The sequence below is a fragment of the Oryzias latipes genome, chromosome 2 (assembly GCF_053564925.1).
Source record: "Oryzias latipes strain Hd-rR chromosome 2, Olatipes_Hd-rR_3.1".
Lineage (NCBI taxonomy): Eukaryota > Metazoa > Chordata > Actinopteri > Beloniformes > Adrianichthyidae > Oryzias > Oryzias latipes.
Window position 1 is genome coordinate 41,770,585 of NC_136238.1, and position 19,828 is coordinate 41,790,412.

Here is a 19,828-nt window from a genome sequence, read left to right on the forward strand (position 1 = left end):
CATTCTGACCGAAAGCGTGAGCCATGGGAACGTTTGTTCTACTCGGAAAAAGGTTTTCTGTGCCCATGTGCACGGGTGAATTTTAACCCGATCAAGATATTCTGCCCATGTAACCGCGGCTAATGTCTTGAAGATCTACCTATGAGATATGTACACACACACACACATATATATATATATATATATATATATATATATATATATATATATATATATATATATATGTATATATATAAATACTATTAGTAGATGTTTGTTAGTTATGTTATATATTTGTTAGTTATGTTAGTTATGTTTATTAGCTACATGTTTATTTGAACATAATTGTTTATGTACTGATGATTAAAAATTACACAGTGAGAGTACACAAAGATACTTTTGTGTTAACAGATGAGGCGTTTTATTACAAAGACAGAAAGCAGCGACTATCGTATGTCATGCTTTGTTGTAAACCGTGCAATTTGGGGGGCATGGCATTTCAAAGGCGCTGTTGGCTCCGTACAAAGCGCGTGCCACGGAAAGAACAGCTTCCTTAATGAACTCGTATTTATTGGGCGAGAACTGCAGAGTTGATAGCAGGAGGACACACGCGGGGCGGCTTCAATAAACACTCCGATTGTCCAGAGTGATCTTCTGCCGGGAACTTGACGCGCTGCGGGGCAGAGAGCGACTTTCTGATGACAAAGAGTTTGCGCTCAGTGAATTTAAACACGCGTCTGCAGTGACGTATGTATCAGAGGATGTCCAATTGGCCGTTCTGCATGTCAATCATGTCCCGTACTTTTCGGTGAGGATTTTGATTGGCTGGTGGATTTTTAAGAAGTAATTTTAATTTATTTTTTATTTATTTTTATCTTTTCTGGCCCGCGATCTACCTTCTTGTCCTTGAAGATCGACTGGTTGATCGCGATCGACGTAATGAGCACCCTTGATCTATACTCTATTTCTGATCTCATAAAATGCAGCTGTTTTCCTGCATTACCTGCTGTTTTTATGTCAAATACTGACACCAACTAAACCACAGGCAGATAAAGAATACATTGATGGAAAATAAAGACACGTCATAAAAAAATCTTTTTTTCCCTTTGTGTTACTGTTTGCAGTGGGTTTTTTCTATGTTGGTATGACGTGGTCTGCCAACAAATTACAATATGAACAATAAGTGTAAATCTTGTCCAGTCTCTTGCAATCAAACAAAAAAGGTGTAACTTCCATTTTACAATAATTGTCATCAAAACTTTAGCCATAGTTTACATCAGAACCTCCCTCTAAAGTACACAGTTATATTGACAACATGACTAAGTCATTTGACTGTCTTGTTCGTAGACAATGACACAAGGACTTGACATTCTGATGCAGTGGCGGTTCTACACTAACTTACTCCCTGGGCGAGTAACCCCACAGCCCCCCCCCCCCCCCCCGCACCGCACACATACAAAATTTGACAACATCCTGTTGTGTTCCCTATCTTCTTTTTAGCAATTTTACATAAAAAATGCATGCATTTTCTAGACTCGTATTACAGGGGGGTCAAACTCAGTTACACAGGGGCCTAAGTTAAAAACATGCTTAAGGTTTTGGGCCGAAGAAGATAAAGATTTACTGAACACACTAAAGCTAAACTTTTAAACCTTTTAAACTGAACTTTTTTAACATAAATCTGAATAAAAACAGGAACACAAGTTAACTTAAACCTTAAATAACTTGTAATATTTAGCTCCCCATAGAAATATATTCTGTCAAAATTATACAAATATGAACATGCTGCAGAACAAAACAAAGAAAGCCTGGAAATATTAATAAGAAATTACAATTCAAATATTTCCGTTTTTTTTTTTTGCTCTTTTATCATTTTTTAGAGCATTTTTTTTTAGAGCTGGACTCCTGCTTCATTTTTAGCAATAATTTCTTAATGTGTGACGTCCTGAGTGAGTCTTTGTGAAACATATCAGAGGGATTAGATCTAAAAAAAAAAACGTATTGTGATTAATATGTTTATGTCTTATAAAACATAAAAGACTAAATCATAGAATTCATCAGTGGGATTACTCCAAAAATATTTGGCATTTCCCTAAATTTGTGCAACACCAACAGTAGAAATCCTCCCAAAAAAACTCAATCCATAAAAAATGGTCTGCACCCAGCACCCCTGTTACGGTTTCTGTTTCTTTGCCCCTGTGGTTTGTTTCCTTTTTGTTCTGGCATGTTTTGAGTTTAACTTCCTGTTTTATTTTGTAGGGTTTCCTGTTTTGTTTTTGTTGTGAGTTTTACTTTGGTTCCCCATCCTTCCTGATTGTGTTCACCTGTGTCTCGGTTGTCTGTATGTATTTAAGTCTTGTCATTCCCTTCTAGTCCCTTGTTAGTCTGCTCTCCCCGTTTCGAGTGTTTAGTGTTTCTAGACTGCCGTCTGCAGTGGTTTTGGTTTTGTGTCCTTAGTTTTGTTTATTAAAGCCCCCGTTCCCCTGCAACCTCCTGCCTCCTCTCGCTCTCTGCGCCTGGGTGCTTCCTCCCTTCTCCCCCCGTAACAATCCCTCCCCCTCCCCTTCCCTCTGACACACGCGGCTCCGTCTCTGTGACGGGAGGCGCACCTGCGGCTCAGAGTTGATTGTCAGATAGAAAATTCTCCCAATCACCTGTTAGTGTGATTCAGCCAGCCACCGGCGAGTTGCGCCCCCCTCTCGAGTTTTTGGACTTATGCTCCAAAGACTGCCGCAAAGAGGTGTGGCCGCAAGCATCTTGCAGCAGAGGGCGGTGGTCACGCGTGCGTCGGGTCTGCTGTGTCGGAGCAAAGAATTATGGGAAATAATCCCCATTGCCTGCTTTTGTTGAAATTGGGTTGAGCACGGGTGTTTGTTCTGCCTAATTCCTTTTCATGTGCCTGTTTTATGTTGTTTCACTCTGAGTTATTTCATCTTTTTTTTTTTTTTTGCACCATAAGTGTGAAGAGGAAACAGGATGAAGACATTCTTAAGTGTCTGATGTTTCAATTTAAAAGTGTTAAGTGTCGGCAGCTGAAGCAATTTCAAATTAAAAGCGCAAAGCTTCCTCCTAGAAAATAGTAGCCTCTTTGAATATAGTTGCACAGCATCGGGCACGGCAAATGCCGCCCCCTCGCCAAGGCCAGCCGTATATACCTGTAACACGGAACAGCCAATCAAATTGCAGCTACTGCAGCATAGTCAGCCAATCAAACTGTGGCTTGTGTAGCGCTGTCCAAGCTGATGAAATCCTTTGGTCCCGAGTTCGAACCCCGGTTAGAGTGATGTCAGTCAGAAGTTGTGGTATAATAAATGTTTTTGTTAAACTGAATATGACATTTCATAATTATTGTTTTCTACTTCTGTCTCTCCTTGTTCCAAATAACAGTCATGATCTGTTGCTCATTTCAATTTCAACCATGTTTTATTAAGAAATCAACATGAAAATAAATAAAACACAGTATTTAACACAAAATGTACCAAAATGTTCAACCATGGATTTACAATTGAAGGGCAGAAGGGTTTAAACAGGCAAAACTTTAATACAAGTATTTTAAAGGTGTAAAATGAATTGAGGAAGTAGTAAATATGTTTGCTTTTTCTATCAAAACTAAACACTAATAATAAATATGTAAGAAAATTGTATTCACAAAATAGATTTCACAAACTAAATTACAAATATTTTCACATTGATAGATAACATCACGAGTTCTATCATAATCAGTGTGTTATCAGAAGAGAACTTAATACAGGCAAACATATAGACAGGTTTAGCAGAGATTTTGACGTTTTACACTTATTTCTCATCCAATATGACAAGCTGAGGTAAAATGAGACAAAAGTGGTCAAAACAGCAACATCTTTTGATAACAAATAGAACAGACATAAAGCTATCTCTTTCCCTCTTCTGCTTGCCGGCCAGCAGCCCACCTCATCTTTTCAGCCTCATAAAAAGGAGACTGAGAGAACTCCTCCCAGGTCATTTCTTGAGTCATCCCATTTGCCCGGTGGAGGGACAAGACTCTGGCAGGACAGTAAACATACTTCCCCACAACACCAGGGAACCCGGTGTGTATGTGTGGACTCTCTGGACCTTGTTTCAGTGGTTTGTGGCAGAACCTGCACAGACGCCCACTGGGATGCTGCTCCCTTGCCTTTCTTTTCTGTCGGTCCTCCAAAACCTTTCTGCATTGTGCAGACCTCTGCTTTGCAGCCTTTAACTCTCTCTCAAAAAATGGCGTGGCAGCAAAGTCTGCAAATGGCATCCTGGGGTTTGTAAGGCCTTCTGCTGCATAGATCTGGAGTACTTTTTTGGAGCAGTAGAAGTATCTCACATCCCCAGACTGATAAAAGAAATGAACAGAAGATCCATCACCAAGGTAACGAGACTTTGGCTGCCCACAAGCAAGACAGTTCCTTGTCATTTTTTTTTCAGGTTTCTGCTGTTGTTGCTGCAGACCTACAATCTCCTTCACCATTTTTTCAACGTCAGTCTTCGTTAAAGGAGCTTCATCTGGTTTAGAGCTGGGGGGGTTCACTGGAGCAGGAGGGAGAGTCACAACTGGCACAGTGACAGTTTCACTGCCTTCAGTGAGTTTATGCCACAGCTGCTGGGTTTCCAAAAGTTTTTCGGGACTAGTGTTCATAGACGAACTTCTGTTAATCATCTTCGCCATGTGCTTCACGTAGCGGGAGATGTGCTGTTTAGTGGTGGGGTGGAGGAGGCTGTTGGGATTCCTGGAGGCAGTTTGAACAAGGGCGGCATACTCTGCGTCTACCTTGCTCAGAAAGTCCTTTTGTCCATGGTGCTTTGCCAGAAGGACATCAATGGCATCTCTCATTGGATTTGTCCAACGAGAATGGTCCAGGACAAAAAGCAGACCCCCTGCTTTGATAGGACCAGTGCGAGCTGCGCGTGGAGAGGCAGCAAAAGGCAGTGGTGGTGGTGTCGTTGAGACATCTAATGGAGAGGAAAAAAGAGAAAAGTTAATCCCTTCTCACTTCTCTTTCCTTGAATGCAATGCACAAATAAATTAAAAAAGGCTGAAAATTTGAACTAAATTACCTTTCACTTCAGGGGCTTGGGTCATTGCTAGTGAGTCATCAGCAACCACACCTAAGACATTATCCTGAAACATTGGACCATTCAGTTAGTTTAAACTTGTTATGTAGCTGCAGTTTTATTGTAATAGAGTGAGGATGTTTGTTACAACAAACTTACATGAGCAGAGTGTTCTTCTCCATGTTCTTCAGGCAGGTCGATGACTGTTTCATTGGAAGGAGGTGGTTCTGGAGACAAACGCTCTTCTTCCTCAACAACCGGGTCTCTCTGAGACTTGTGTTTGTCCCAGTGAAGAGGAACCGGACGGCAGCCAGGCTCCACATACTGCAGTCCAAACCTTTCCCCAGTGTCGGCCCGTGACAACACTAAGGCAGGGTACTTAGCTTGTCCTGTCACTTCCTTTGACAGTTTGTTCAGCTGTAAAATCAGAGCTGGATTAAAAACTGAAGGAAGCTTCAGACCAGGTTGCTTCAGGCTCACAAGGCGCTGGAAGTTCCACCGAGCTACTCCAGTCATGCCTTGGGCCTGGAAAAGTTCTGTCGAGACCTGATTTCCTGTCACCCATTTGGACTGGTGGAAATGAAATCCCTCCTGCTGGGATGTTCCTCGCACCGGGATCCAGATCGGTACCGCTGCCGCTTCCCCCTTGATGTGGTTCAGCTGTAACGTGCCACCGTGTCTGTAGAGGATCCCGTCTCCCACCTCCGGGTCGCTCAGACAGCCCCTGAGGATGTGAACGCGCTGAATCCTCCACACTTTCAGCATTGTTGCCTTAAACAGTGGTATGCCATCTGGATCCGATTCCAAAAAGAACCTCTTCAGAACACTCTCCACCCGCACCAGCAGCTCTCTGGGTTCTGGGATCTTGGTGCGGCAGTGCTCCCTGATGTGCTGCTTTGTGGGGTTAGCTGGCTGGATCCCACAGAAGGTGTAGGCCTCCTTCAGCCTCTGAAGATCGGTTTGGTCCACCACACAAAAAGCTGCCGAAAGGAACTTGCAGAAGGAGCTGTGAAGTGGATGATGCTCTGAGATGCACTCCCTGGTGAACCGCCGCATGCAGTGAAACAAGTCCAGCTTGATGCTTATTTCTCTGTTGTATTTGGTACGGGATGCACATCTATTGGTGAAGTCTCCAGACCCAGGCCACAGTCCTAAGGCTTCCATCTCTGTTTTCATCCAGATCCTCTGCTGGGGAGAGCAGTTCCAGCTGCTAACATCCTGGTCATAAGATGGAAGTGGTGAAGCAGCAGGCGTTGGCTGAAAGTGAGCAGGAGAAGGAGCTGCAGACTGAGCTGAGGGTCTTCCAACGACTGCTGCAAAAATAAAAAAATACCTTGAGTTGTTGTTGAATAAAATATTATCTCAAAGTCCAAATGAATACAGTACTTTGCATTTTTGTCAAAGTTAATGCACTGACTGTAGGTTTTATCCTGGACACTTTGAGGCAGTTCCAAAGTGAGCAACTCTGGTGGTACTGGCAGAGGAGTCTTCACTGGAGCTGAAGTAATTGGTGAAAAAGACAGTCAGAAACAGACAGGAAGCTGCAGCAGAGTAAAGCTGACAAATGATCCTCAACACTCACCTGCATGTGTGGCAGCAGGACAGCTGGACCTCTCAGGCTGGTCTGGATTCAGATCAACAGAAATATCCATCAGTAATGCCCAGGCATTTAGAGTTCTTTGTTAGTAATTGTGCAAAACACTCAAAACCATGCAAGAAAACATGCTCAATAGAACAGGTGTGGTATGAAAATCAATAAATTAACTATTAGTTTCATTTTTTTATCTTTTGATTGACCAGGAAAGGTTCCATTATGATGTAATAATCCATGTGTAACCACTTTACTCTGATGTGTTAAGACATGTACTTTTGTTGTAATTCTGCTTTTTAAGACTGGTTTCCTTCAATCATTTTCATACCAAACCTATAACCAAACCCATGCAAATAACATAAGTCTGTACTTACCCTCGACGACGAACAATGAATACCTTCAGCATCATAAAAGCAGTCAAACAAAACACCTGCATTAGAACAGGCCTGAACGTGGCCAACCAGCAAACAGAGGAAAGGAAAAGGTGATCCTGGTTTACGACAGAACCATCAGGTACCAGCGGCGGCGGTGGCAGTGGCAGCAGCAGCATCTAGACCTTTACTCAGTGAACCTGAAAGAAAATAAACCAATGACTATTCTTCTTTTTGAACAGACACATTTAAAAGTGCTGAGTGTAAAGAAAGGACTGATCTAAGACTAACATGTAGTCTAATATCAGTTTTTCAACTACCAGTACTACTACTCCACATACAGAAACATAATCAACACGTGATGCATGATGTGTGCACGTTGGTGCTGCTCACTTGGTTGGGTTGGGATTGTTTCTAAACATGTTGGGCCTGTCATCTTCTTCACTAAATGTCTCTGCTCTTTAGTAAAAAAAATAAGAAAACAGGTTTGAATCAGAAGTAGTAATTAACACTCAGTGTGTACTTGTGTGTGATTTAGTTTTACCTTGTAAAGGGAGGAGTTTGGATGGAGAGACAGAAAGCATCATTCTCTCCAACTCTTCATCATCTTCCATCTCTAACGAAGATACTGAAAAGATGGGAAACATCATTTCTACCATCTTTCCTAACATCAGCATTAACGTCTAGTCTGCCACAGACCTGGAGGACTAGAAGAAGGTTTAGTAAGAGCAGTTTCTGAAGAGCTCTGAGTCTGAGCCTCTTTCTTCTTCAGGTACTGCTGGAGCAGGAACATTTTGCTGCCTGAAACACACTGTTTCCTGAGGATAAATGATGCATATCCATCTTCTCTTTTCTCCCAGACATCCTTCCAGGTCTTCTTAGAATGCACACCAAATCCAACCAGCTGGTTGTCCTCACTACTTGAAGGTGGCTCCACTGATCTTTCAGCTAAATAGTTTCTCAGATCTCTGATTTCGTGAAAGTGTCGGGTATAATCCAGAAATGAAAAGAGACTCACCTTCTTTGGTCCCTCGGCATTAAAGAGTCCAGCTCTCTCCTCTTCCTCAACCTTGTTAATTAAATAAATGGTGTAGCCAATATCATTTTCTAGCAGCCACCGAAAGGACTTCCCCTTGTATTTGCCAAATTGAAGAACATACTCCCCCAACACCTCCTGCCTGTCAGATGTATCTCCACCCCTAATGAAGACTTTTGACAGGGCGTTTTCCTTCACTTTTTCCTCTCTCTGGGGAGCAGACTTGTCCTGGAGCTCAGGATTTTTTTTGATCCTCTTGGCTTCATCTGAAGGGTCCTGCCTGAGAAACCCAGTTGGGCCTCGTCTGAAGCTCACGCAGATTTTTCCAGGAAAAATTAATTTCCTCTTCATTCTGGAGATCTATAACCAAAGATACATTTATTGTCGTTAGTGGGTGAAGTAGCCCAGGTCTACTGTAACTCAAAAATAGTAAAAAAAAAACAACAACATACATATATATATATATATATATATATATATATATATATATATATATATATATATATATATATATATATATATATATATATATATATATATATATATATGTGTGTGTGTGTGTGTGTGTAAATGCACATATAGATATTATTAAAGTTATCTACCTTTGGTAAAATTCAAAAGCTTTTGAAAACACACACAAACTATCATGACTAAGTTTGAAGAGGTTTTTCATCTCTTACGAGTAGCCGTATCCTCACCGCTGGAGTTTCAGACCTTTCATGCTCAACAAAAAATAACGGGAAGAGAAATGTCTTCAAACTAGGAACAGTCTTTTTTAACTTTTTACTTACATCAGACTTTAACTTGACTTTAACTTGTTGTGCTCTTGTGTTTTAACAGCGATCGGATCAAATCTGGCCGCAGGATTATTGTTGTTTTGTCTTCCTAAAGGCTCTTCCTGTGAAAACCTTACTACTAAGACGATGTGGAAACAGCGCCCCCAAAATCTCGCTAGTGGTGAAAAAGTATATTACATCCGTAGTGTTAAGAACTACCATAGAGAATGAATGAGAAAAGTTAAGAGAGTTAAGCTTAACCATTTTCGGCTCCCGCGCCAAGTGCCGCCCTGGGCGACCGCCCACATCGCCCATATCAAAAACCGCCACTGTTCTGATGGCACTGACATGTTCAGTGACATAAAGACTTAGTTTGGAGAGATGAACTAAAGATTTTGAGCAAGTTACAGGCTTTTGCAAGAAATCCATAGTGTTTTGCTGTTTGTGCAAATTGTTTTGAGAAATGCACACACGTATTTGCAAACTTCAATTCTGATCTGAGAATTGTACTAAAGCGACTGAGAAAAACTGTAAATAACACGACACTTTTGTGGTCATGTGTTGTATTTGTCGTCACCCCATTGGTTGAACAGCTGACAGGTGACAGTCAGGTGATCAGGCGACACGCCTTTTTTTTCCAATGAGACGCGGGTGCGCTGGGGGGAGGAGGAATTCACAGCTGACAGCCGACCGGGAGTGCAGAGGAGCCAGAGAACTCGCATTTGGATTACCTTTCTCTGCTCGGATTACTTTTCATCATTCTCATCATTTTTGGCGGAATATATTTTCCCAAGAGCTCGGATCTTCGAACACGAGGATCAGCAGCTTATTGATGGATGAAAGGCGGTCCAGTGAGAGAGAGAGGCGGAGCGGCCTCTCACCAAACACGTGACTGAACTGAACTCTCATTTTTTTGGCAAGACTGCAGGACTAGGCTTTCAACTGCGAGTTTTTTGTATATATTGTGGATTTTGGGAAATTGGTTTGTTGGTATTTTGAATGTTTGGCGAGGTGTTTCATTTTTGTAAAGTTTGTAATTTGTCTCACTCACACGGCTGCATACGGAAGAGGATTAGGGCCAAGGAGAAAAGCTGCGCACAAAACAAGCGGTTATATTAGTTTATTTTGTTAATATTAGCTGCTATTCATCACAACCTGTCAATGTTAGATAAAGCCATCATTGTGCAATATGTAAAGAATATAGAGATACACATTCTAATTCATTTTTATCCTCCAACATGTACAATATTAAACAAGCAAATATGAGAAGTTCAGAGTGAATCAGCATGTTTGAGGAATGCAAGTTTTGGACGCGTCCCAATCACTTTAGAACTTCAACTTTTGCAGAACAAAAAAATCAAGTTAAATTCAAAAAAGTGTAAAGCAGATCAGAAAAAGTTAGAGCAAAAAATTAGAAGAGAATTATAGCGAAAATCAGAAAAAGTGTAACGTAAATACAAAAAAAATAGATAAAAACATAAAAAAGAAAATCTGAAAAAATTTTAAGCGACAATCTGAAAAAACTGAAAGAATTATACAAAAATAAGAAAAATATATGCTGAAATAAAAAGAAAAAATGTATTGAAAATCTGACTAAAAAATTATAGCACAAATAAAAAAAACTATATCAAAAAACAAGAAAAAATTATCTTGGTTTCTAAATATTCTTCACAAAAACAGAAGTAAAAAAACCCAAAAGGTTGTCCACACCTACAACATGAATGTTGATGGAAAGAAATCTTCCACTTTTCATATCTTTCCATCCATGAGTCGAGAGTGGTAAAGCAAACAAGGATTCAACCGGGTAAAAAAAATATTTATTAATTTTATTGCCCGACAATACTTCTAACACAGATTAAAACAGATTGTTGCAGATATCTGGATTCTCAAGTTAAAAGACCCACAGACGCATAAGTTACATGCGAATTACTTGTAGGTATATCTGAGAATAGTCTTTCCAAAATAGTCCTTTCAACATGTGCTTGAATCCAACCAAACTATATCTACAAAGGTTCAAGGAAGATATTGATGTTACTTGCTCTTTATGTCAAGAACACCCTAAAGATGCTGTACATTTATTTTGGTCATGTCCCTTTTCCACCACTCTCTGGTCTAAAGTTTGTCATTTCATTTCTGCCCACATTGACCCTGACTTCCGCCTGTACTTAGAAAATATTATGTTTGGCATCACCCAATGTCCATCTCATAAAAAAGAAAAGTTGTACCTCATTAACCTTTTGTTGTTTTTATGCAAATGGCACATTCATAAATCAAAAGTAGCGAATCATACCCCTCATTTCTCAAACTTTATCAATGAGTTCAAACAATACATCAAGACAATAAGAAACTCTGATAATAAGAACGCCATCAAAACATTAGATCTGTGTGTTAGTTTCAATATATATGCATAAAACGTATAAACCCCGTGGCTTGTTCCTTCGTTGTTGTTTACTGTTCAACATTGTTTTGTATTGCATTTTTACATTCAATAAAGTTTGAAAAAAAAATGTGCTTGAATCTCCGCCTTCCGGAAACATGACGGCTGAATCTCCGCCCCTGGTCGCTCTGATTCGTCAGCCGATAGCCCACGTGCTTTCACCGGCCAATAGATGGAATAGACCTTTTTCACACTTCCGCATTTTTCGACCGGAAATACGTCAATGACGTGTAAAAGAACTTCCTGTTAGCATAGCGGCAGATACGAAAAATGGCAGAGTCAAAGAATCGGAGTTTCTGTTGTGTTCCTGGCTGTTCGTCATCCAACCAAAAACAACCCTACCTTTCATTTCATTCTTTTCCTGTGGATCCAAACCTGAAAACGAAATGGATACAGTCGATTCGAAGAGATGAAGGGCATAGTTTTACTGTAAAAACAGGTAGCACCTTTGTCTGCAGCCGGCACTTCGCTCCGGAAGATTACATTGGTGGCTGCGTCGTTCGTCGCCTGAAGAGTGGTGTTGTCCCGAGCCTATTCCCTTGGAACAACTTTACTGCTCCTTTGAGAAGGGAGTCAGTGTATGACAGAACTTCCAAACGGCAGTCTATGCAGCTATGCTGTGCAGATAGCGACATTGAAGCTAAGGCAGTAAAGATGGATCACGACTACGTGTCACACCCACCTGCAGGTAAGGTTGTTCATAATGATTTGTTTAGTTAACGCTAGTCAACTATGTGTACCGTTATTGGATAAATGCGTTTGATCAAATTAATGTTTATAATATAAGCTGTTCACAAAATTCAACTAACGTTAGCCTACTACATCTGTAACATAGTCTCATGCTGTCTAGCTAGCTGTAAGGAGCCAGAGATGAGCAGTAGGGGAGAGTGGGGCACAACCTAACGCTTTTTAACTGTTTCTATTTTTGTAAACCTACTTTGGGTTTAGAGTATTTATTTTTCCCCAAAATTAATTTGTAATATGACCATATTACAGTTTAAAATGTAGTATGATGTAATAAAAAATATACAAGAAATCTTAAAATATAAGTGTTAATATAAAATAACGCAATTTTAAAAAAACTTAAACAATTTATTGATGTGGTAGCTAGTAAACACATTAAGTTTCATCATGCTATACATGCATGTGTGGAAGTATTTAAAACAAGTGTTACAACTGGCCCTGTGTTAGGTTATGTCCTGCTCTCCCCTATTTTAATTACATGTATTTGATTACTTTTGAGTATTTTGTGATTTGTATTTTCCTTAACAAAGATAAATGAAATGTAATTTGTAATAAATACTTAAAATACTTTTTGAAACATAATTGTGTTGTGTTGAAAGGTAGCATAAATATGTTAAGACTGGTTTTTAATTTCTTTATCTTTACAGGTGCTCTGGACGAGGCTTTGGATTACATCCACGATTTAGAAGCCAAGTTGCAAAACACTGGTCTACCACCCCCTACTCTCTTCAGCCGGTACTGTGCATCAGACGACCAAATACGTTTCTACACCAAATTTCCATCCGAGAGTGTTTTTACTATTTTTTGGGAGTCGATTGCACCATCTGCACATAGACTGGTGTACTGGACCAAAGCACAGAGGGCGGGTGAGGAATGCTGCGAAGAGCCCAGCCCACCACGCATCATGCCATTAATAGATGAGTTCTTGATGTACTCTATGCGGGTTGCTGTTGGCATGAAGGAGCAGCTCATTGCTGACATGTTTAATGTGAGCGTTGCCAGGGTTAGCAGGGTTACCATCACCTGGGCCAATTATCTCTTTATGATGCTCAGCTCACTTCCCATCTGGATAAGCAGGGAAAAGGTTAAGTCAATTATGCCCCTTAAATTCCAGAGGTACTGTCCCAATGTTAGAGTGATACTAGACTGCACAGAAATTGCCCTGGAGACAGCCTCATCCCTGACTTTACAGTCAGAAACATTTTCATCTTACAAAAACAGGACGACATTGAAAGGGCTAATTGGAGTTGCTCCCAATGGTTTGGTGACATTCATCTCACCCCTGTACACTGGGTGCATCTCAGATAAGGAGATCACCAGGATCAGTGGAGTCCTTCCCTTGCTGGAGCCAGGAGATGATGTCATGGCAGACAAAGGGTTCCTCATTCAAGACCTCCTTACTGACATTGGATGTAAGCTCGTCATTCCACCTTTCAAGCGTTCCGCTCAATTCAGCAAGGAGGAAACGGAACAAACACAAGCCATTGCCCGCCTCAGGATTATAGTGGAAAGAGTGATCGGTAGAATAAAATCCTTTCACATCTGGGACTCTCCCGTGCCGCTCACACTGATTGGCAGCGTGAATCAGATCTGGCTAAACTGCTGTGTTTTGGCAAATTATCAAGGACCTTTTTGTTTTGAAGATTGAATGTTTGATATGTAAATTATGTATAATGTGTAAATAGTATGTAAATAATTTAGTGTTCCCACATGTTCTTAAAAATCTAATTAAATTGTTATCTTAATATTTTTTATGTTGAAATGTGACTTTGACTTCACAAAAAAATTGAACAAATAAAACAATTTTGTTCAAAATTGTGCCTCATTTAATTTTTTGCTATGACATCAACTGATTAATAAAAGCTAAATAACAAACATTTACAATAAAAATAACATTACAGATCATCAACAGTAAGACAGAAGGCTGAACTGATTGTTAAATACAAGATTATTGTAATTCAAGGTATGCATTCATGTATGTGCCATAATAATATAAATCCAATTTCTCTTTCATTTCTGCTATGAATGAGTCATCACGCCAAATTCTTTCCACAGTTATCGTTGATAGGGTATCTGTAACAAAATCACACCATGTCAGTCCTGTGATTGCCAGCTGGCCCTGAACCTGCCAATAGTACTTATGTGAACGCCTCAGACTGGCGTGGCCTTCCTGCACCTTGAGGTGAGCAACCTGTGATGGATCATTTTTTGTGCTGCTCTTCACCTCAACCAAGCCAAAAGGAGGCGACTCTGAAGGGTCATACACACGACCGTCTGGACTGGCCCCGAGATGTGGTGCGTCAGGGTGAATGAAAAATCCTGCTGGTAAAACGTTAACTCTCAAAAGTGCAGCATAGTTTGCCAGCACTTCAGACTCCACTAGGAGACCACGCTTCATTGCAGCTGTTTGCTTTGTGGAGCCTCTGATCATCCGAATAGCTGCAGACTCCAGCTCTGCACGACACGCCCGACTACAACAAGCATCCCAAAATAGACTAGCGGTCAGCCTTGGTCGCCGTAGCTGTGTCCACGCAGGACATTTGGATTGCTGCTGAGTTTCTTTTGCTATCTCGCAGGACAGCTGTGGTGACACTTCTAGAGACTGGAGATGCATTAACTGATGCAAGGTCGGGACGAAATGCAACCTGGGAAAAGTGTGCTGCATCACAGGAAGGGAGGGAAATTCTGGAGCCATGTGGTGTAGGAGGAGGTCACTCGACTTCTTGGGTGGACAGTGATAGGACATGGGGGATCCACGAGGGACAGACCCAAATATGGATGGCGACAGCTCCATTTCAGAAACCCCATCCAATACAACAGCCATGAGAGATTGGGGCTGCACCTGGCTTAATTTGCTTCCAGATGCCATCATATCTGGATCTGGCAGTGGTCCTACACAAGACAAACACAAGATTATTGGTCACACAAAAGAAAAGAGATGAGTGCATAACTACAACTAAATTTTATTCATTATACCTGCAGTAACCACAAGTTGGTTAGTCATTACATTAAAAAAAACTTAACTTGCTCTCACAAAGCAACAAAAAGTTAAATTATTCACCTGTATATGCCTTGTACAGTGTGGACCTCAGACCTTCCCGACCAACGGTTTTGGGCTTTTGCACCACCAGCTCACTAACAGGTTCAGGATGGATTCCCTTATAAGTAAAAGGCAAAAAGCAATTAGTCTGTAGTCACTACTGGGGGTGTTTTTATAATAATTTACAGTTGTTATGGATACACATCAGTTCTTGAATCATAATGACAATTTGATCACAAACCTACCTGTGTTCTTGGTCTGTGCCATCTTTGCAAGCCACTCGTGCAGGCCAGGGGGGGTGGAACTGCCTGCAGACCCAGCTGTGAATAATGTGCGGTCTGGTACAGGATGGCAACTAGGTGATTGCAGAATCCTTTACCAGCCGCACAACTGCAGGAGAAAGCCTTCAGGTTGGCACTTTCTGCATTCAGTGATATCTAGACACAATAAATTAAATAGGTTACAATTAAGTAATTCTTATGTTGCTATGTCAATGTTCATTATAACATGAAACTATAACTTTCCGTAGGGTGACCAGATTTGAGTGTGTAAAAAAGAGGAGTAAAGTGAGTTTGTAAGATATTTCATCGAGAGTAATTGGTGTGCAGAGCTGCATGCATAAAGCAAATGTGTTCACATTTCATCTATGTTCAATGTTATTTTATTATATAAGTATCAAAAAAGCGGACATGTCCAGGAAAAGAGTACATCTGGTCACCCTAATTTCAGTAAAATAATAGTAAGTGAAGAAAGTGCCGCAACCGCAGCAAGAACAAACACGCCAGAACGGGCAACTTTTGCCAACCGGCATACTGTCTTTTATAGTCAAACCTCCAGTTTGTGAGGCTCCTCACTCTTTCTCATTGACCTGAAGCATCTACCTCTCACTACCACCTGTCCCTGGAGTATATTTGATACTACAACAAAACATTACGTGTTATCTCACATAGAAAAATACACAATTTTACAATAATGTCAGTAACATTTCATATTAACATGGTACAGCTTCACCAAATTACTGGTTGTTATGTTAATCTCATGCATTCGCACTTAAACACACACAAAATATTCACTGCCATGTGTTATACCTTATATTACAAATTCACAACACCTAAGATTAAAAGTTGATGTACAGATTTATACCGGTGATGATGCGGCTATGCTATGGCTAAGCTAGCTAAAGCTTACCTTGGTAATTGTGGATAAACTCTTCATGGAACAATTTATACCCCTTGTCCAATTTGCTCCCTTTAGTGGACGAATGCATCTCCACACTCTTCACCACATCGGCGCTGGTGAACTTCGGAAGACAACTCAGGCTCGTCGAAAACACTAGTCTAGCTGCCATTTCTCCGCCAACAAAGCACAAACCGGAACTGGTTTTACACGTTGATGACGTATTTCCGGTTTTTGCGAAAAAGGTCTATAGCTGCCTCTGGATTCGCTCCTCCCTGTCGTCGGACCAGATACGAAGATGCACTCGGTTCACCCCTGAAAAGAGTCCCCATCCATCACCAGCATAGGTCGGAGGTCAGTTCCATCCTCCACATGAGAACACGAATCTGAACACTTTCCAAAGGATAAGATCTTCAACCCAGATGGTAGAAATGTAGTCCATGGCATATTTATTGCTTCTCTCTCTGGAAAAGTCCTAGATTGTTTGGAGTTTTTGCTTTTGGAGTTCTTAAAATATTAGAATCAAAATCTGAAAAATGTGAATAAAGATCACCAGTTTTATTTTATAAAAATAGAATGTAATGTTACTATTAATGAGTTAATCGCCTGAAAATGATGACATTAACCATTGGCAGTAAAAGTGACATCACACTGTGACAGTTTGTGGATGACTTTTCTCTGAGGTGCCAGTCAGGTCTCTCTCCTGACATATAAGATACAAAAAAATCCACTGTCACAAAGGATGTTATCCACCCCCTCTGCTCTTTACACACACAAAAGTCCAAAGTTCATTTAAAGTCTTTTATTGTCTCTGTTACTGTAGGAGGTTATTGCTGAAATGCAGTTAGAAAGTAAGGCCACACGGCCTAGTTCTTCAGAGTACCTGTTGTTTTCCTGTTCAGTCCAGTACTCCTTAGAAATCCGTTCCGGGTTCCTGGGAAGTTGTTTCCTGTATCCAGTCCTTTGTGGAGGGGATCCGGTCCAGGTTTTCCAACCGTCTTTGTTTTACAGGAGCAGTTCCATGTTTTCTCTGAAGAATTGTGGTTTCTTGGTCCAGTTTTGTTGTGTTCCAACCTTAATCCAGGTTTTAAGCAGAGGTCTTGTGGATAATGGTAGTGCAGGATGAGGCCCGGTGCAGTAAACTGTCTGGAAAAAGTTCTGCTGCATTGGATCAGGTTTCCTCTGAGAAGATGTCAGTCTTTCAGGTTGTGGAAGCATGCAGGGTTGAGCGTTAGAACCTCTTTCAGCTTCCTACTCTCACCTCCCATATCCTCTGAGTCTGTCTTTTTATGTCCCCTGTTTCCACAGCTGATGGCACTCTGTTTAGAGGACACGCCTCTCCTCTCTGACCTGCACAGGTGATTTTCATCAGGGCGATATGCAAACTGTCAGATCGCCACAACACCTTTTCATGTTTTTGAAAGAATTGGTAAAATTTTTTATCCATTTATGTCTTTACTTTCCACATTGAGTTCATGTAATTTTTTTTTCATTTTATTGATTCTTTTTCACATTTGAAGAATTTCCATGGATGAAACTGAGTTTAAATAAAGTCCTAAAAGAAAATATATGACCAGAATGATGATTTTAAATGATGGTTTGGTTCTGATTTTCAGAATAATTTTAGAACAACATTAGAAAAGAACAATCTTGTCCACCAGGGGGCAGCACTCCTTCAATCCAGCTGCAGGAAACCTTGATGTTCTGCAGAATCTGCAGCCATTCAGACACGCCCTGTTACTGAGGAACAACGTCCTTCAGGAATGTGTTTTTGCTTGTTCTGACTTGTTCACATTCAGACTTCCATCTGCTCACTTCTGAACTTTATCAGTGGAGATCTAAATCTAAATCCTAAAAACATCTCAATCCTAAAAACATCTCAATCCTAAAAATATCTAAATCCTAAAAACATCTAAATCCTAAAAACATCTAAATACTAAACAGAATCTGACAATATTCCTCTGAAAATCCAGTAGAATCTGTAATCAAACTAATAATTCTACATCAAATCCATTCTTTCTTCAGTCATTTTCCTTCAGTTTCAGGATCTTGTGGATTTGAAATGTTGTGATTCTAACAGACATGGAAAGAAAAGCTTCTCAGCTTCACTGTCAGCCATTTTCCTGAGCTGCATGTGAACAAACTCTCTGTTCCTCTGAGTCTGACTGATGATCAGAAGGAGCTGTTTCCAGGAAATAGTCAGGCCCCTCCCTTCAGCTCCATCAGAGTTTCTGCTTCAGGGTCAGTAGATGACAGATGAGGGGAGTTCATGCACATCTGGAAGCAGAAAGTCACATGACCTCACCTTTCTCAGTCACTGAGATCAACTATCTGTCGATCTAATCGCTTCAAGCTCTGCCCCTCCTCCCAGGTTCCTGGTTGAACTGGTTCTCTGTCTGTAGTTTGTCAAAACATCCTGCTCTGTTCATGGGAGGTTTTTTCCTCCATCATAAAACAGTAAACCCTTGTTTTTCGCGGGGGTTACGTTCCAAAAAGAACCCGTGATAGGCAAAATCTGTGAAGTAAAAACCTCTATTTTTTTAACAATTATTATACAATTAAACACTCTATTATACATTGAAAAGAAAGAACAAACCATTTTACAGGCTCAAGCATTTGTTTCACAAATAAAAGTACTTTAGAAACACTTTTTTCAACAAATAACTTCTCTACCGTACTGTCAAATAATAATTTTAATCATCAATGTGAATAGCCCCGCCCACAGCGACCCAAAGAATTGGATTAAACGGGAGAAAATTTAAAATGATTATGAAAAATACAAAGTACAGTGGGACAAATAGTGACTCAGGTGTGTTTCACTGATCTTCAGACTGAACCGCTGCATCCTGACTCCCCTCTGCAATGTTTTCTCCTTCTGAAGCCCGCGGTGCAGCTGTGTTTGTTCGGGAGAAGAGCATAGTGATAGACAGTTGTTGTCGCTCTTTTTCTATGGGTTTTAGAGAAACTTGAAATTGCAAGAGAGTTTGCACGTATGTTATGTAAATTTGGCGAGCTGTTTTACGTACGTGTACATATTTAACTGCAACGTTATTGATGCACAGGTAGAGAAGAAACGGAGTGACTTTTTAGCCAATCAGAATGCAGAACACAGTGCACGATGCAAATCCGTGAAGTAGCGAAACCGTGAAAAGTAAACCGCGTTATAGCGAGGGATCACTGTACTACTAAAAGTGCCTGGTGGACAATAATCCCTTCATCCCCTAAAGTTACCAACAAAGCTTTCAAAAGTGCCTGTTTTTTGGTCCTTAAAAAGATATAACACAACGTTGTACTGTCGTACTGACCTTTACAAACATAGTTCAGCTTAGCTCAGTAATATTTCCTTGCCGTTCACGAAAGCCCTGTTTCCAATGAAGTAGGCTTTGTCTCCTTTCTTCCAGGCTGCCTCCACTGCTGGCCATAGGCGGCTGCGAGCTTCTTTATCAGCAGATGTGAGATCTTCCTGGAGACAAAGATGATGATCCAGTAGGTAGACGTTCTTTTTAGAACTTTTCCACAGGAGATCTCTGGCCGATCTGGACAGGAACCTGATGATTATGGGTCGGGGACGTTGATTAGTTCCATTCCCACTGGGCTTTCCAACTCTGTGTGCGATG

At 40.7% G+C, this 19,828-nt stretch overlaps 4 protein-coding genes and 1 long non-coding RNA gene across 6 annotated transcripts in view; 2 read left to right on the forward strand and 3 right to left on the reverse strand.

Moving 5' to 3' along the window:
• LOC105358837 (uncharacterized) overlaps window positions 1-19,828 on the forward strand; it is a 182,659-nt gene that overhangs the window by 25,713 nt on the left and 137,118 nt on the right. The gene's annotated exons all lie outside the window — the stretch shown is intronic.
• LOC144988728 (uncharacterized) lies at window positions 3,381-6,361 on the reverse strand. The gene is made up of 3 exons (XM_078939628.1): window positions 5,200-6,361; window positions 5,044-5,107; window positions 3,381-4,938 (listed from the first exon to the last, which is right to left on the reverse strand). The coding sequence occupies exons 1-3, from the start codon at window positions 6,214-6,216 to the stop codon at window positions 3,869-3,871; spliced, it is 2,151 nt and encodes a 716-aa protein (XP_078795754.1). The 5' UTR covers window positions 6,217-6,361; the 3' UTR covers window positions 3,381-3,868.
• Window positions 6,606-9,057, reverse strand: LOC111947092 (uncharacterized). Its single transcript, XR_013652730.1, has 5 exons — window positions 8,830-9,057; window positions 7,702-8,398; window positions 7,547-7,630; window positions 7,396-7,461; window positions 6,606-7,202 (listed from the first exon to the last, which is right to left on the reverse strand). It is a non-coding gene; the product is annotated as an uncharacterized LOC111947092 (long non-coding RNA).
• LOC144990486 (uncharacterized) lies at window positions 11,332-13,810 on the forward strand. Its single transcript, XM_078943978.1, has 2 exons — window positions 11,332-11,939; window positions 12,643-13,810. Exons 1-2 carry the CDS (start codon window positions 11,522-11,524, stop codon window positions 13,641-13,643), a joined length of 1,419 nt encoding a protein of 472 aa, XP_078800104.1. The 5' UTR covers window positions 11,332-11,521; the 3' UTR covers window positions 13,644-13,810.
• LOC111947467 (uncharacterized) lies at window positions 13,799-16,654 on the reverse strand. 2 transcript variants are annotated; one of them, XM_078943987.1, is made up of 4 exons: window positions 16,224-16,654; window positions 15,281-15,472; window positions 15,057-15,153; window positions 13,799-14,887 (listed from the first exon to the last, which is right to left on the reverse strand). In XM_078943987.1, exons 1-4 carry the CDS (start codon window positions 16,248-16,250, stop codon window positions 13,944-13,946), a joined length of 1,260 nt encoding a protein of 419 aa, XP_078800113.1. In that variant the 5' UTR covers window positions 16,251-16,654; the 3' UTR covers window positions 13,799-13,943. The 2 variants fall into 2 exon arrangements, with proteins under 2 accessions (XP_078800113.1, XP_078800110.1); XM_078943984.1 differs by having other exon boundaries at window positions 15,867-16,654.